At 48.8% G+C, this 16,250-nt stretch overlaps 1 protein-coding gene across 2 annotated transcripts in view; it reads left to right on the forward strand.

The window, feature by feature from the left end:
- Window positions 1-16,250, forward strand: part of LOC134969566 (pleckstrin homology domain-containing family G member 4B-like) — a 224,199-nt gene that overhangs the window by 198,185 nt on the left and 9,764 nt on the right. For both annotated transcript variants that reach the window (XM_063945601.1, XM_063945604.1), the window contains exons 21-22: window positions 11,357-11,623; window positions 11,704-11,927. In XM_063945601.1, the coding sequence (XP_063801671.1) occupies window positions 11,357-11,623; window positions 11,704-11,927 (491 nt within the window). The remainder of the gene's footprint in view (window positions 1-11,356; window positions 11,624-11,703; window positions 11,928-16,250) is intronic.

The following is a 16,250-nucleotide window of genomic DNA, read 5'->3' on the forward strand; positions in this document are numbered from 1 at the left end:
ATAAGTGAGACAAGGGGGTAATAAGGTGTATATGGTTTCTGGTGGCCGGAACATAATGTTTGGATTAAGATCACCAATTATTGTTTTCTTTTTCTCTGACGTCCTAGTGGATGCTGGGGACTCCGTAAGGACCATGGGGAATAGACAGGCTCCGCAGGAGACTGGGCACTCTAAAGAAAGATTTAGGACTACCTGGTGTGCACTGGCTCCTCCCCCTATGACCCTCCTCCAAGCCTCAGTTAGATTTCTGTGCCCGACTGAGCTGGATGCACACTAGGGGCTCTCCTGAGCTCCTAGTAAGAAAGTATATGTTAGGTTTTTTATTTTCAGTGAGACCTGCTGGCAACAGGCTCACTGCACCGAGGGACTAAGGGGAGAAGAAGCGAACCTACCTATGTGGTGGTAGCTTGGGCTTCTTAGGCTACTGGACACCATTAGCTCCAGAGGGATCGCACACAGGACCCGACCTCGTCGTCCGTTCCCGGAGCCGCGCCGCCGTCCCCCTTACAGAGCCAGAAGCAAGAAGGTCCGGAAAAGCGGCGGCTGAAGACTTCTGTCTTCTCCAAGGTAGCGCACAGCACTGCAGCTGTGCGCCATTGCTCCTCATGCACACCACACACTGCGGTCACTGATGGGTGCAGGGCGCTGGGGGGGGGGCGCCCTGAGCAGCAATATTAACACCTTGGCTGGTGAATTGACACCATATATAGCCCATGGGGCTATATAGGTGTTTATTAACCCCTGCCAGAACTTTTAGAATAGCGAGAGAAAGCCCGCCGAAAAAGGGGCGGAGCCATCTCCCTCAGCACACTGGCGCCATTTTCCCTCACAGCTCCGCTGGAAGGATCGCTCCCTGGCTCTCCCCTGCAGTCCTGCACTACAGAAAAGGGTAAAAAAGAGAGGGGGGGCACAAATTAGGCGCAGTATACATATATTATGCAGCTATAAGGGAAAACACGTTTTATAGGTGATAACCCTGTGATATATAGCGCTCTGGTGTGTGCTGGCATACTCTCCCTCTGTCTCCCCAAAGGGCTTTGTGGGGTCCTGTCCTCTGTAAGAGCATTCCCTGTGTGTCTGCTGTGTGTCGGTACTGCTGTGTCGACATGTATGAGGAGGAAAATGATGTGGAGGCGGAGCAAATGCCTGTGAATGTGATGTCACCCCCTGCGGGGTCGACACCTGTGTGGTTGGACTTATGGAAGGAATTACGTGAAAGTGTCAACTCCTTACACAAAAGGTTTGACGACATAGGGCAGCCGGCTACTCAGCTTGTGCCTGTTCCAGCGTCTCAAATGTCATCAGGGGCTTTAAAACGCCCGCTACCTCAGGTGACAGATACAGACGTCAACACGGATACCGACTCCAGTGTCGACGACGATGAGACTAGTGTACCCTCCAATAGGTCCACCCGTTACATGATTGAGGCAATGAAAAATGTTTTACACATTTCTGATAATACCCCAGGTACCACAAAAAAGGGTATTATGTTTGGTGAGAAAAAGCTACCTGTAGTTTCTCTATCGTCCTAGTGGATGCTGGGGTTCCTGAAAGGACCATGGGGTTCCTGAAAGGACCATGGGGAATAGCGGCTCCGCAGGAGACAGGGCACAAAAGTAAAGCTTTTCCGATCAGGTGGTGTGCACTGGCTCCTCCCCCTATGACCCTCCTCCAGACTCCAGTTAGATTTTTGTGCCCGGCCGAGAAGGGTGCAATTCTAGGTGGCTCTCCTAAAGAGCTGCTTAGAGAAAGTTTAGCTTAGGTTTTTTATTTTACAGTGAGTCCTGCTGGCAACAGGATCACTGCAACGAGGGACTGAGGGGAGAAGAAGTGAACTCACCTGCGTGCAGGATGGATTGGCTTCTTGGCTGCTGGACATCAGCTCCAGAGGGACGATCACAGGTACAGCCTGGATGGTCACCGGAGCCGCGCCGCCGGCCCCCTTGCAGATGCTGAAGTTAGAAGAGGTCCAGAATCGGCGGCTGAAGACTCTGACAGTCTTCTAAAGGTAGCGCACAGCACTGCAGCTGTGCGCCATTTTCCTCTCAGCACACTTCACACGCTGTCACTGAGGGTGCAGGGCGCTGGGGGGGGGCGCCCTGGGAGGCAAATGTAAACCTATATACTGGCTAAAAATACCTCACATATAGCCCCCAGAGGCTATATGGAGATATTTAACCCCTGCCAAACTTCACTAAAGAGCGGGAGACGAGCCCGCCGGAAAAGGGGCGGGGCCTATCTCCTCAGCACACAGCGCCATTTTTTCTCTCACAGAAAGGCTGGAGAGAAGGCTCCCAGGCTCTCCCCTGCACTGCACTACAGAAACAGGGTTTAAACAGAGAGGGGGGCACTAATTGGCGATATAAATATATATATAAAGATGCTATTAGGGAGAAACACTTATATAAGGTTGTCCCTATGTAATTATAGCGTTTTTTGGTGTGTGCTGGCAAACTCTCCCTCTGTCTCTCCAAAGGGCTAGTGGGGTCCTGTCCTCTGTCAGAGCATTCCAGGTGTGTGTGCTGTGTGTCGGTACGTGTGTGTCGACATGTATGAGGACGATGTTGGAGGAGGCGGAGAAATTGCCTGTAATGGTGATGTCACTCTCTAGGGAGTCGACACCGGAATGGATGGCTTATTTAGGGAATTACGTGAAAATGTCAACACGCTGCAAGGTCGGTTGACGACATGAGACGGCCGACAAACAATTAGTACCGGTCCAGGCGTCTCAGAAACACCGTCAGGGGTTTTTAAAAAAACGCCATTTACCTCAGTCGGTCGACACAGACACAGACACTGAATCCAGTGTCGACGGTGAATAAACACGTATTCCTCATTAGGGCCACACGTTAAGGGCAATGAAGGAGGTGTTACATATTTCTGATACTACAAGTACCACAAAAAAGGGTATTATGTGGGAGTGAAAAAACTACCTGTAGTTTTTCCTGAATCAGATAAAATAAAATGAAGTGTGTGATGATGCGTGGGTTTACCCCGATAGCAAATATTGGCGTTAGACCCTTTCCCGCCAGAAGTTAGGGCGCGTTGGGAAACACCCCTTAGGGTGGATAAGGCGCTCACACGCTTATCAAGTGGCGTTACCGTCTCCAGATACGGCCGCCCTCAAGGAGCCAGCTGATAGGCAGCTGGAAAAATATCCTAAAAAGTATATACACACATACGGTGGTTATACTGCGACCAGTGATCGCCATCAGCCTGGAGATGCAGTGCTGGGTTGGCTTGGTCGAATTCCCTGACTAAAAATATTTTATTGATATAGAGCATTTAATAGGATGCATTCTATATATATGTATGCGAGATGCACAGAGGGATATTTGCACTCTGGCATCAAGATAAGTGCGTTGTCCATATCTCCCAGAAGATGTCATGGACACGACAGTGGTCAGGTGATACAGATCCCATACGGCACATGGAAGTATTGCCGTATAAAGGGAAGGAGTTATTTGGGGTCGGTCCATCGGACCTGGGGGCCACGGCTACAGCTGGGAAATCCAACCTTTTTACCCCAAGTTACATCTCAGCAGAAAAAGACACTGTCTTTTCAGCCTCAATCCTTCCGTTTCCCATGTGGGCAAGCGGGCAAAAGGCCAGTCATATCTGCCCAGACATAGAGGAAAGGGAAGTAGACTGCAGCAGGCAGCCCCTTCCCAGGAAAAGAAGCCCTCCACCGCGTCTGCCAAGTCCTCAGCGTGACGCTGGGGCCGTGCAAGCGGACTCAGGTGAGGTGGGGGGGTAGTCTCAAGAGTCTCAGCGCGCAGTGGGATCACTCGCAAGTTGACCCCTAGATCGTACAAGTATTATCCCAGGGGTACAGATTGGAGAGTCGAGACATTTTTTCCTCGCAGGTTCCTGAAGCCTGCTTTACCAACGGCTCCCTCCGACAGGGAGGCAGTATTGGGAAAAAATTCACAAGCTGTATTTCCAGCAGGTGATAATCAAAGTACCCCTCCTACAACAAGGAAAAGGGTATTAGTCTTCCACACTATATTGTGGTACTGAAGCCAGACGGCTTGGTGAGACATAGTCTAAATCTGAAATCTTTGAACACTTACATAAAAAGGTTCAAATCAAGATGGAGTCACTCAGAGCAGTGATAGAGAACCGGAAAAAAGGGGACTATATGGTGTCCCTGGACATCAAGGATTACCTCCATGTCCAAATTTGCCCTTCTCAACAAGGGTACCTCTGGTTCGTGATACAGAACTGTCAATATCAGTTTCAGACGCTGCCGTTGAATTATCCACGGCACCCCGGGCCTTTACCAAGGTAATGGCCGAAAAGATGATTCTTAAAAGAAGAAAGGCATCTTAATTATCCCTTACTTGGATGATATCCTGAAAGGGGCAAGTTTCCAGAGAACAGTTGGAGGTCGGAAAAGAACTATCTAAAGTAGTTCTACGACAGCACGAGTGGATTCTAAATATTCCAAAAATCGCAGCTGTTTTCCGATGATACGTCTGCTGTTCCTAGGAATGATTCTGGGCATAGTCCAGAAAGAGGTATTTCTCCTGGAGGGGAAAGCCAGGGAGTTATCCGACCTAGTCAGAAACCTCCTAAAACCAGGCCAAGTATCAGTGCATCAATGCACAGGAGTCCTGGGAAAAATGGTGGCTTCTTACGAAGCGATTCCATTCGGCAGATCTCACGCAAAAACTTTTCAGGGGGATTTGCGGGACGAATGGTCCGGATCGCATCTTCAGATGCATCAGCGGATAACCCTGTCTCCAAGGACAAGGGTGTCTCTTCTGTGGGGGCTGCAGAGTGCTCATCTTCTAGAGGGCAGCACATTCAGCATTCAGGACTGTGTTCTGGTGACCACGGATGCCAGTCTGAGAGGCTGGGGAACAGTCACACAGGGAAGAAATTTCCAAGGAAGTGTGGTCAAGTCTGGAGATTTCTCTCCACATGAATATACTGGAGCTAAGGGCAATTTACGATGCTCTGAGCCTAGGAAGACCTCTGCTTCAAAGTCAACCGGTGCTGATCCAGTAGGACATCATCATGGCAGTCGCCCACGTAAACAGACGGGGCGGCACAAGAAGCAGGAGGGCAATGACAGCAAGGATTCTTCGCTGGGCGAAAAATCATGTGATAACACTGTCAGCAGTGTTCATTCCGGGAGTGGACAACTAGGAAGATTTCCTCAGCATGAATGAATTCCACCCGGAAAAGTGGGAACTTCATCTGGAAGTTTCCACATGTTTGTAAACCGTTGGGAAAGACCAAAGGTGGTTATGATGGCGTCCCACATGAAGCGCCAGGTCTAGAGACCCTCAGGCAATAGCTGGGACGCTCTGGTAACACCGTGGGTGTACCAGTCGGTGTATGTGTTCCCTCCTCTGCCTTTCATACCCAGGGTATGGAGAATGATAGGAAGGAGAGGAGTAAGAACTATACTCGTGGCTCCGGTTTGGCCAAGAAGAACTTGGTACCCGGAACTTCAAGAGATACTAGAAAGGATCTTGATTCAGCAAGAATCATGTCTGTTCCATGACTTACCGCAGCCGCGTTGACGGGTGAACGCCGGATCCTAAGGGAAAAAGGCATTCCGGAAGAGGTCATCCCTACCCTGGTCAGAGCCAGGAAGGAGGTGACCGCACAACATTATCACTGCTTAGGTGAAAATGTGTTCCATGGTGTGAGGCCAGGAAGGCTCCACGGAAGAATTTCAACTAGGTTAATTCCTACATTTCCTGCAAACAGGAGTGTATATGGGTCTCAAATTGGGGTCCATTAAGGTTCAAATTTCGACCGGTCGATTTTCTTCCAGAAAGAAATTGGCTTCAGTTCCTGAAGTCCAGAAGTTGTTAAGGGAGTACTGCATATACAACCCCCTTTTGATGTCTCCAGTGGCACTGGGCGATCTCAACGTAGTTTGGGATTCCTAAAATCACATTGGTTTAAACAACTCAAATCTGTGGATTTGATATATCTCACATGGAAAGCGACCATGCTGTTGGTCCTGGCCTCGGCCAGGCGAGTGTCAGAATTGGCGGCTTTATCTCACAAAGCCATATCTGATTGTCCATTCGGACAGAGCAAAGCTGTGGACTCGTCCCCAGTTTCTCCCTAAGGTGGTGTCAGCGTTTCACCTGAACCAGCTTATTGTGGTACCTGCGGCTACTAGGGACTTGGAGGACTCCAAGTTGCTGGATGTTGTCAGGGCCCTGAAAATATAGTTTCCAGGTTGGCTGGAGTCAGGAAATCTGACTTGCTGTTTATCCTGTATGCACCCAACAAGCTGGGTGCTCCTGCTTCTAAGCAGACTATTGCTCGTTGGATTTGTAGTACAATTCAGCTTGCACATTCTGTGGCAGGCTTGCCACAGCAAAAAATATGTAAATGCCCATTCCACAAGGAAGGTGGGCTCATCTTGGGCGGCTGCCCGAGGGGTCTCGGCATTACAACTCTGCCGAGCAGCTACGTGGTCGGGGGAGAACACGTTTGTAAAATTCTACAAATTTGATACCCTGGCAAAAAGAGGACCTGGAGTTCTCTCATTCGGTGCTGCAGAGTCATCCGCACTCTCCCGCCCGTTTGGGAGCTTTGGTATAATCCCCATGGTCCTTTCAGGAACCCCAGCATCCACTAGGACGATAGAGAAAATAAGAATTTACTTACCGATAATTCTATTTCTCGGAGTCCGTAGTGGATGCTGGGCGCCCATCCCAAGTGCGGATTATTCTGCAATACTTGTACATAGTTATTGTTACAAAAATCGGGTTATTGTTGTAGGAAGCCGTCTTTCAGAGGCTCCTTTTGTTATCATACTGTTAACTGGGTTTAGATCACAAGTTGTACGGTGTGATTGGTGTGGCTGGTATGAGTCTTACCCGGGATTCAAAATTCCTCCCTTATTGTGTACGCTCGTCCGGGCACAGTGCCTAACTGGAGTCTGGAGGAGGGTCATACGGGGGGGAGCCAGTGCACACCACCTGATCGGAAAAGCTTTACTTTTGTGCCCTGTCTCCTGCGGAGCCGCTATTCCCCATGGTCCTTTCAGGAACCCCATGGTCCTTTCAGGAACCCCAGCATCCACTACGGACTCCGAGAAATAGAATTATCGGTAAGTAAATTCTTATTTTTTCCTGCATCTGAGGAATTAAATGAGGTGTGTGAGGAAGCGTGGACTTCCCCCGATAAGAAATTGATAATTTCTAAACGGTTATTGGCAGCGTACCCTTTCCCGCCAGAGGATAGGTCACGTTGGGAAACACCCCCTAGGGTAGATAAGGCGCTGACACGCTTATCAAAGAAGGTGGCACTACCGTCTCCGGATACGGCCGCCCTGAAGGAACCTGCTGATAGGAAGCAGGAAACTACCCTAAAAGCTATTTACACACACACGGGCATTATATTGCGACCAGCTATTGCATCAGCTTGGATGTGCAGTGCTGCTGCTGCGTGGTCCGATTCCCTGTCGGATAATATTGATACCATGGATAGGGACAATATTTTGCTGACGATTGAGCATATAAAAGATGCAGTCTTATACATGCGTGATGCACAGAGGGATATTTGCCGTCTGGCATCAAAAATAAGCGCTATGTCCATTGCCGCCAGAAGGGGGTTATGGACTCAGCAATGGTCTGGCGATGCCGACTCGAAACGGCACATGGAAGTTTTGCCCTATAAGGGGGTGGAACTGTTTGGGGATGGTCTTTCGGACCTCGTGTCCACAGCTACTGCTGGGAAATCGACCTTTTTGCCACAGGCTGCCCCACAGCAAAAGAAAGCACCGTATTATCAGATACAGTCCTTTCGGCCCCAGAAAAGCAAGAGGGCTAGAGGCTCATCCTTTCTGCCGAGAGGCAAAGGTAGAGGAAAAAAGCTGCAACACACAGCTAGTTCCCAAGAGCAGAAGTCCTCCCCCGCGTCCGGTAAGTCCACAGCATGACGCTGGGGCTGCTCAGGCGGACCCGGGTACGGTGGGGGCCCGTCTCAGGAATTTCAGCGCTCAGTGGGATCTCTCACAAGTGGATCCCTGGGTCTTTCAAGTAATATCTCAGTGGTACAGGCTGGAATTCGAGATGTCTCCCCCCCGCCGTTTCCTAAAATCTGCCTTACCGGCAACTCCCTCTGCCAGGGAGGCGGTGTTGGTGGCTATTCAAAAACTGTATTCACAGCAAGTGATTGTCAAGGTACCCCTCCTTCAGCAAGGAAAGGGTTACTATTCCACAATGTTTGTGGTACCGAAACCGGACGGTTCGGTGAGACCCATCTTAAATCTAAAATCCTTGAACACTTACATCAAAAGGTTCAAGTTCAAGATGGAATCGCTCAGGGCGGTTATTGCGAGCCTGGACGAGGGGGATTACATGGTCTCCCTGGACATCAAGGGTACGTACCTGCATGTCCCCATTTACCCTCCTCACCAGGAGTACCTCAGATTTGTGGTACAGGACTGTCACTATCAGTACCAGATGCTGCCGTTTGGGTTGTCCACGGCACCGAGGGTCTTTACCAAGGTAATGGCCGAAATGATGATACTCTTTCGCAAGAAGGGAGTTTTAATTATCCCGTACTTGGACGATCTCCTGATAAAGGCGAGGTCCAAGGAACAGTTGGTAGTGGTGGTAGCAGTTTCTCGGGAAGTGCTACAACAGCACGGCTGTATTCTCAATATTCCAAAGTCACAGCTGGTCCCGACGAAACGTCTTCTGTTCCTGGGAATGATTCTGGACACAGACCAGAAAAGAGTGTTTCTTCCAGTGGAAAAAGCCGAGGAGTTGTCATCTCTAGTCAGAGACATCCTAAAACCGGGACAGGTGTCGGTACATCAATGCACAAGAGTCCTGGGAAAAATGGTAGCTTCGTACGAGGCAATTCCATTCGGAAGGTTCCACGCAAGGACTTTCCAGTGGGACCTGTTGGACAAATGGTCCGGGTCCCATCTCCAGATGCAACAGCGGATAACCCTGTCGGCAAGAACCAGGGTGTCGCTGCTGTGGTGGCTGCAGAGGGCTCATCTACTAGAGGGCCGCAGATTCGGAATACAGGACTGGGTCCTGGTGACCACGGATGCCAGTCTTCGGGGCTGGGGTGCAGTCACACAGGGAAGAAATTTCCAAGGACTGTGGTCAAATCAGGAAATTTCGCTTCACATAAATATTCTGGAGCTAAGGGCCATTTACAATGCCCCAAGCCAAGCAAGACCCCTGCTTCAGAACCGGCCGGTGCTGATTGAATCAGACAACATCACGGCGGTCGCCCATGTAAACAGACAGGGCGGCACAAGAAGCAGGAGGGCAATGGCAGAAGCCACAAGGATTCTCCGATGGGCAGAGAATCATGTGTTAGCACTGACAGCAGTGTTCATTCCGGGAGTGGACAACTGGGAAGCAGACTTCCTCAGCAGGCACGACCTCCACCCGGGAGAATGGGGACTTCATCCAGAAGTCTTCCAAATGTTGGTAACCCGTTGGGAAAGACCACAGGTGGACATGATGGCATCCCGCCTCAACAAAAAGCTAAAAAGATATTGCGCCAGGTCAAGGGACCCTCAGGCGATCGCTGTGGACGCTCTAGTGACACCGTGGGTGTACCAGTCGGTTTATGTGTTTCCTCCTCTGCCTCTCATACCCAAGGTACTGAGAATAATAAGAAGGCGAGGAGTGAAAACTATTCTCGTCGTTCCGGATTGGCCAAGAAGAGCTTGGTACCCGGAACTTCAAGAGATGCTTGCAGAGGACCCTTGGCCTCTGCCGCTCAGACAAGACCTGCTGCAGCAGGGACCCTGTCTGTTCCAAGACTTACCGCGGCTACGTTTGACGGCATGGCGGTTGAACGCCGGATCCTAAAGGAAAAAGGCATTCCGGAGGAAGTCATCCCTACCCTGATCAAAGCCAGGAAGGATGTCACCGCAAAACATTATCACCGCATTTGGCGGAAATATGTTGCTTGGTGTGAGGCCAGGAAGGCCCCAACGGAGGAATTTCAACTGGGTCGATTCCTGTATTTCCTGCAAGCAGGTGTGACATTGGGCCTCAAATTGGGTCCATTAAGGTCCAGATCTCGGCTCTGTCGATTTTCTTCCAGAAAGAACTGGCTTCACTGCCTGAAGTTCAGACTTTTGTCAAGGGAGTTCTGCATATTCAGCCTCCTTTTGTGCCCCCAGTGGCACCTTGGGATCTCAATGTGGTTTTGGAGTTCCTGAAATCACATTGGTTTGAGCCACTTAAGACTGTGGATTTAAAATATCTCACGTGGAAAGTGGTAATGCTGTTGGCTCTGGCTTCGGCCAGACGTGTGTCAGAATTGGAGGCTTTGTCCTGTAAAAGCCCCTATCTGATTTTCCATATGGATAGGGCAGAGTTGAGGACTCGTCCTCAGTTTCTCCCGAAGGTGGTATCAGCTTTTCACTTGAACCAACCTATTGTGGTGCCTGCGGCTACTAGGGACTTGGAGGATTCCAAGTTTCTGGACGTAGTCAGGGCCCTGAAAATTTATGTTTCCAGGACGGCTGGAGTCAGGAAAACTGACTCGCTGTTTATTCTATATGCACCCAACAAGCTGGGTGCTCCTGCTTCTAAGCAGACTATCGCGCGCTGGATTTGTAGCACTATTCAGCTGGCGCATTCTGCGGTGGGACTACCGCAGCCTAAATCTGTAAAAGCCCATTCCACAATGAAGGTGGGCTCATCTTGGGCGACTGCCCGAGGGGTCTCGGCTTTACAACTTTGCCGAGCTGCTACTTGGTCAGGGGCAAACACGTTTGCAAAATTTTATGAATTTGATACCCTGGCTGAGGAGGACCTGGAGTTCTCTCATTCGGTGCTGCAGAGTCATCCGCACTCTCCCGCCCGTTTGGGAGCTTTGGTATAATCCCCATGGTCCTTACGGAGTCCCCAGCATCCAATAGGACGTCAGAGAAAATAAGAATTTACTCACCGGTAATTCTATTTCTCGTAGTCCGTAGTGGATGCTGGGCGCCCATCCCAAGTGCGGATTGTCTGCAATACTTGTAAATAGTTATTGTTACACAAATCGGGTTGTTATTGCGAGCCATCTGTTCAGAGGCTCCATTGTTATCATACTGTTAACCGGGGTTCCTATCACGAGTTATATGGTGTGATTGGTGTGGCTGGTATGAGTCTTACCCGGAATTCAAAATCCTTCCTTATTGTGTCAGCTCTTCCGGGCACAGTGTCCTGAGGCTTGGAGGAGGGTCATAGGGGGAGGAGCCAGTGCACACCAGGTAGTCCTAAATCTTTCTTTAGAGTGGCCAGTCTCCTGCGGAGCCCGTCTATTCCCCATGGTCCTTACGGAGTCCCCAGCATCCACTACGGACTACGAGAAATAGAATTACCGGTGAGTAAATTCTTATTTTTTGCAGGTGTCAGGACCAGGGTGTCTATTGCAGTGTCCTTATTTGATCATTCAGATCCTTACAAAAGGACCCAGGACCCCATCACTTGCAGCTCTGTGCCCTCTGCTTGCGGACCCTCCTCGGCTTCACTGCTGGGTCCCCTAAACCTGCATATGTATGTCAATCAGACCCTTCTGCCCGGAGTTCTCTCCGCCAACAGACCCTTTGAGACGAGCAGCTGCCTGGAGGAAGACGAGTTGGAGAATGAGACGAGTTGCAGTCAGCCTTCCATGAGTACGTGAGGTGGGGAGTGTCTGCTGGTTCTGCGTCTTCTCCTGTGTACCCACCTGACGTTTCCCCTGTTCTTCTTGCAGCCACAGAGAGCTCGGAGTCCTCGCAGTGCATGTCTGGTGCTGGATCCAGTGGCTCGGACAGCGGCTGCATCTCCAGTATTCCGCAGGACAACCTGTCTGAAGATGCCGGTTCTCCCTGCTATGCCTCAGCACAGTACACCTTTCCAGAGAGGAGGAACAGTTCCAGCATCATCTCCCCGGTTGTGGAAAAATCCAGATTCATCAACCGCCAATACATTTCCGCAGTAAGAACATCGTTATTTGTACAGGTTGAGTATCCCATTTCCAAATATTCCGAAATACGGAATATTCCGAAATACGGACTTTTGTGAGTGAGAGTGAGATAGTGAAACCTTTGTTTTTTGATGGCTCAATGCACACAAACTATGTTTAATACACAAAGTTATAAAAAAATATTGTATTAAATGACCTTCAGGCTGTGTGTATAAGGTGTATATGAAACATAAATGAATTGTGTGAATGTACACACACTTTGTTTAATGCACAAAGTTATAAAAAAATATTGGCTAAAACTACTTTCAGGCTGTGTGTATAAGGTGTATGTGAAACATAAATACATTCTGTGATTAGATTTAGGTCCCATCGCCATGATATCTCATTATGGTATGCAATTATTCCAAAATACGGAAAAATCCAATATTCAAAATACCTCTGGTCCCAAGCATTTTGGATAAGGGAGACTCAACCTGTATTACCGTAGATAGAAACATATAAGACTCAAACAGTGGGAAAAACTAAATTCCTCTTCTAAGTGTTAAAAGTTGTTTTGTTTTTTAATAAAAGTGTAATAGGTGTTATTAGTATTTACAAATAAAGCAAACGTTTTGTGATTTCAAAGCCACGCCTGCACAATGGGTGTCGAGATATTAAAGAACATTTAGGGGGAGAGTTGTCAAATCTCGGAGTGAGATAAAGTACCACCAGTCAGATTGTAAATAGAAAATCCAACTGTTTTACGTGTCGGCAGCCACTAGTTGACGCCAGACGGAGAAATTAAATTGTTTCTCTGTTCGGGCATAAACAGCTGTGCGCGTCGGCATTTTAGCTCCCAGTCTCTTGGGCTGGCGAGCAGGAGCAAGTGAAAAGTAACCCGTTTGGGCGCACAAACTGCACTTTTCGCGTTGCAGAAAACAAAACAATCTTCCATCACTTCAGATGGGAGATAGGACGCGCGGGCACGTAAAACAATCGAACCCCCCCCTAACTATTTGACAGTCTGTGGTAGAGAAATCATAGAAGCAGACTGGCTGGTACTTTGTCCCTCTCCAAGATTTGATAAGTCTCCCCCGCGCTCCCCCCCCCATTGCTATTAAAAAAAAATGTGCCCCCCTCCCCATAGCTATAAAAAGAAAAAGCATGCGCGCGCCAAAGGCGCGCTCCCGACAAGGGTGTGTGGCCTGATTAAGATGGGTGTGGTCTCACCTTAGAAACACGCTGAATCCAGTGATATTAGGTGAACACTAGATATAGCAGTAATTGCAGCTGTGTAATACACTGTACAGCAGCGCCCGTCAATCATTCTTTCTAATGGCCTCTTCCATTTCTTGGGCTTTTCCTTACCCCCATGCTTCTTTATCTGATTAAAGTGGTCTTTTTATTATGTCTATTCAAGCGCAGGTAGAGTTATGGGTAAGATTTGTAACTTGCGCACTACTTAGTCTGTGTCTCTGTGTTTGTTTGAGAGTTGTCTTAAGATTGGTTGTGTAGCTGGGCGTTAGTTCCTTCACCATGGAAACCACCCCCTCCCCATTTATCCGGGCTTGGGACCGGCTATGCACTTCACATAGGCTGGGTTAGGCGGACATCGGACAGGTGTTATTCTCCGTGTCGCCTTGTTGACGACCCGCTTGCTATTATTCCCTCTTTTACCTCCTTCTCTTTAGTATGTCTGCCCCTTTCACATCTCTACCAGACAAATGGCACGAGGGTCCCCTGTGTCCTAGTCGGTGCCCTCTTCCTGGACGATGGTTCTTCAGCCCAGGTGGGGAAAGCACCGGGTGAGGCAGACCGCTGCAGCTGATGATATTTCCAGGTTGGAGCTCTGCAGCTTCAGCATTAGTGAGTAGTAATGTTCTCTCACTAGCCTGGTGATGGGACTGTAGGGAAACACTCTGCATCGCTGAACAAGCTCCCCAAACAGTCTAGTTGCCTGTAGCTGGATGTCACGGTTGTCTTGCCATAGATACTCTGCTGCGATGTGGCTGAGGGTCTCATTATACTTGTACCAAGTTTTCTTCTTGCTCAGTTGGATAACGGTCACCAAAGTCTTCAGAATGACCGGAACCAATGTTTGATGTTCTTTTTCTTTGAGCATACGGAGGAGTGGCTGCATAAAGGCATTCCGGAACTTCTTTGCCTCTTTAGGGTAGAAGCATGCGAAGATCTCAATGAACTGTAGAACTTCCTGGCTTGCATAGTTATCTGCGCCATCCATGATGAGTAGGATGTCGCCAAGAACCAAGTTAAGTAGGCCCCCATTGACACATTCAGGAAATGTCACAAGAGATGTAAATACTGTGACACAGGTGTATCTGCTCTGGATATCAGGCGACTTACAGAGTGGCCTGAGCAGACTCACAACTTCTTTCCAGTCCCCGGTCTCGGCAAGATGTTCAACAACGTTTTCAGTGTATTCATGCCACGGAATGCCTTTTAGATGTTCACTGTATATTTCACCATCTCCAAAAGAGACTGTTGTCGCCTTGGTTCCCTGCAGACCGTCGGCCAGTAAGGTGTTCACTTGGCCTATGATGGCTGTGATTAGGTCGGCAACCGCCACAGCACCATCCTGGTTTAGGGTCTTCCACTTGGCGAGCGTAGTGCAAGCCTGTGTAAACAATCCTCTGATATCCGGATCTTGCATCGCACTACTTCCAAAAGCCACAGCAGCGTTATTAATGAGCATTGAAACAGTCGTCTGGGTGCCGGGGTGAGTTATGGCTTCCATCGCTGAACATACCTCATGTAACACATAGACCTTGTGATCAAATGGCACGGTGGGATATGTCAGTATTGCAGCTAGCGTGGTAAATACAGAGCGCCGTGGGCAGTTACCGCGGACCAGTAGTGTAGTCTCTAGCTCCATTATTGTGGTCTCCATGTGGTCCCTGGCTAACAGGTACAGTAGTTTGCTGGCTGAAAGCCAAGTGACCTTATCATGCTCTGCCCAAATCATGGTCTTTACAATAACGGGAAGCATATCGGTGAATGCGCTGCTCACATCCATCCTCGCCTCCAACGCTTGGCGCAGAAATGCAAAGATCAGCCGGTGCGATTCAGTAATGGGCGATCCCTCTCTCAGGAAAGCGTTTATCCTGCCGATCTTCTGCAGAAGTTTCTCCAGCGGCATAGCAGCGATGATCTCTGGAAGACATTCTCTCGTCACTGGAGAGTAGAGGAGCTTCAGTTCATAAAGCAGCATCTCGGTGTTGTCTCTTGAGGGCTGCATGGTCGTCAAGCTCATATGAGGTGTGCAGTCTGCGTGCACGGCTAAAAGTGGATACCTGAAGTTGGTACCCCCAATCGTTGTGAAATCTGTATCAGAAGTCACTAGTTAAAGGTTTATCCAAATAAAGGACAAGAACTCACGAGGAGTCAATGTAGTGATAGAAGCTACCACCACAAAGTGGCTGGCAGCTGCCCGGGCATGCCTTACATAGGGCGGCAGGGTGATGGTGACATCACAGGGCGATTGTGACATCACACTGACATCACAATGCATGCAGGAGGCAGTTACAGATGCCTGCAGGACCTGTGTTTAGGAAAAGGACTAAAACACTGAAGTACCATATAATCTTATCATACAGTATACACTACTATTCCTCTACTTCCTATCACTCCCGACGTGCGCAAATATAAGATACTATCAGGGTGGGAACCTCACAATAAGGAAAATCAGGTCAAGAGCAAAAAAAAAAGGGAAAGTATTATGAGATAGGGGATTAGTATTGTTAATATTATTGTGAATTAAAAACATATTTCCACTAGGTATGCATTAAAAAAATCCCCATAGGTTTTGCCTCATTCACAGCCCTTACGAATATATTAGCTAAATATTAGTTTGAGGTAAAGTGTGAATTAGAAATTTGCACCTTCTTATTCTTCTTGGCCGTCAGTATTGTTTTCATGTGTAAATAGGTCTACTATTTCTATCGCGGCATCAGCCTATTTCCAATATTTAATATCCTTCTAATAAAATCAATAACCCTAATCAGACCATGTGGTTATATTTTTTATGAGTTGCTGTCAGTTCTGGGGAGGTAAAATAAGACGCAGGTGTAGGGAGCCACCAAAGAGTCTTCGGGGCAGGTTCAATTAGCCACGAAGTAGGTTGCACAACTTAAGTGTCTTGACCATGCGTCTTCGGCCTGCGGGCCCTCTGGCTGTTGTGGGGGCTGCACATCCCAGCATGCTCTGCCTCAGTTTTAATAGCAGGGCTGTGGTGGGGAATGCGGGGCTGTGTGGTTCTGCGGCAGCTGGAGGGCCGCGGGTTAAGGACCCATGGTCTTGACCAATCATGACTAGAATTTCATTACATCATCCAATCA

The sequence above is a fragment of the Pseudophryne corroboree genome, chromosome 11 (genome assembly GCF_028390025.1).
Source record: "Pseudophryne corroboree isolate aPseCor3 chromosome 11, aPseCor3.hap2, whole genome shotgun sequence".
Classification (NCBI taxonomy): Eukaryota; Metazoa; Chordata; class Amphibia; order Anura; family Myobatrachidae; genus Pseudophryne; species Pseudophryne corroboree.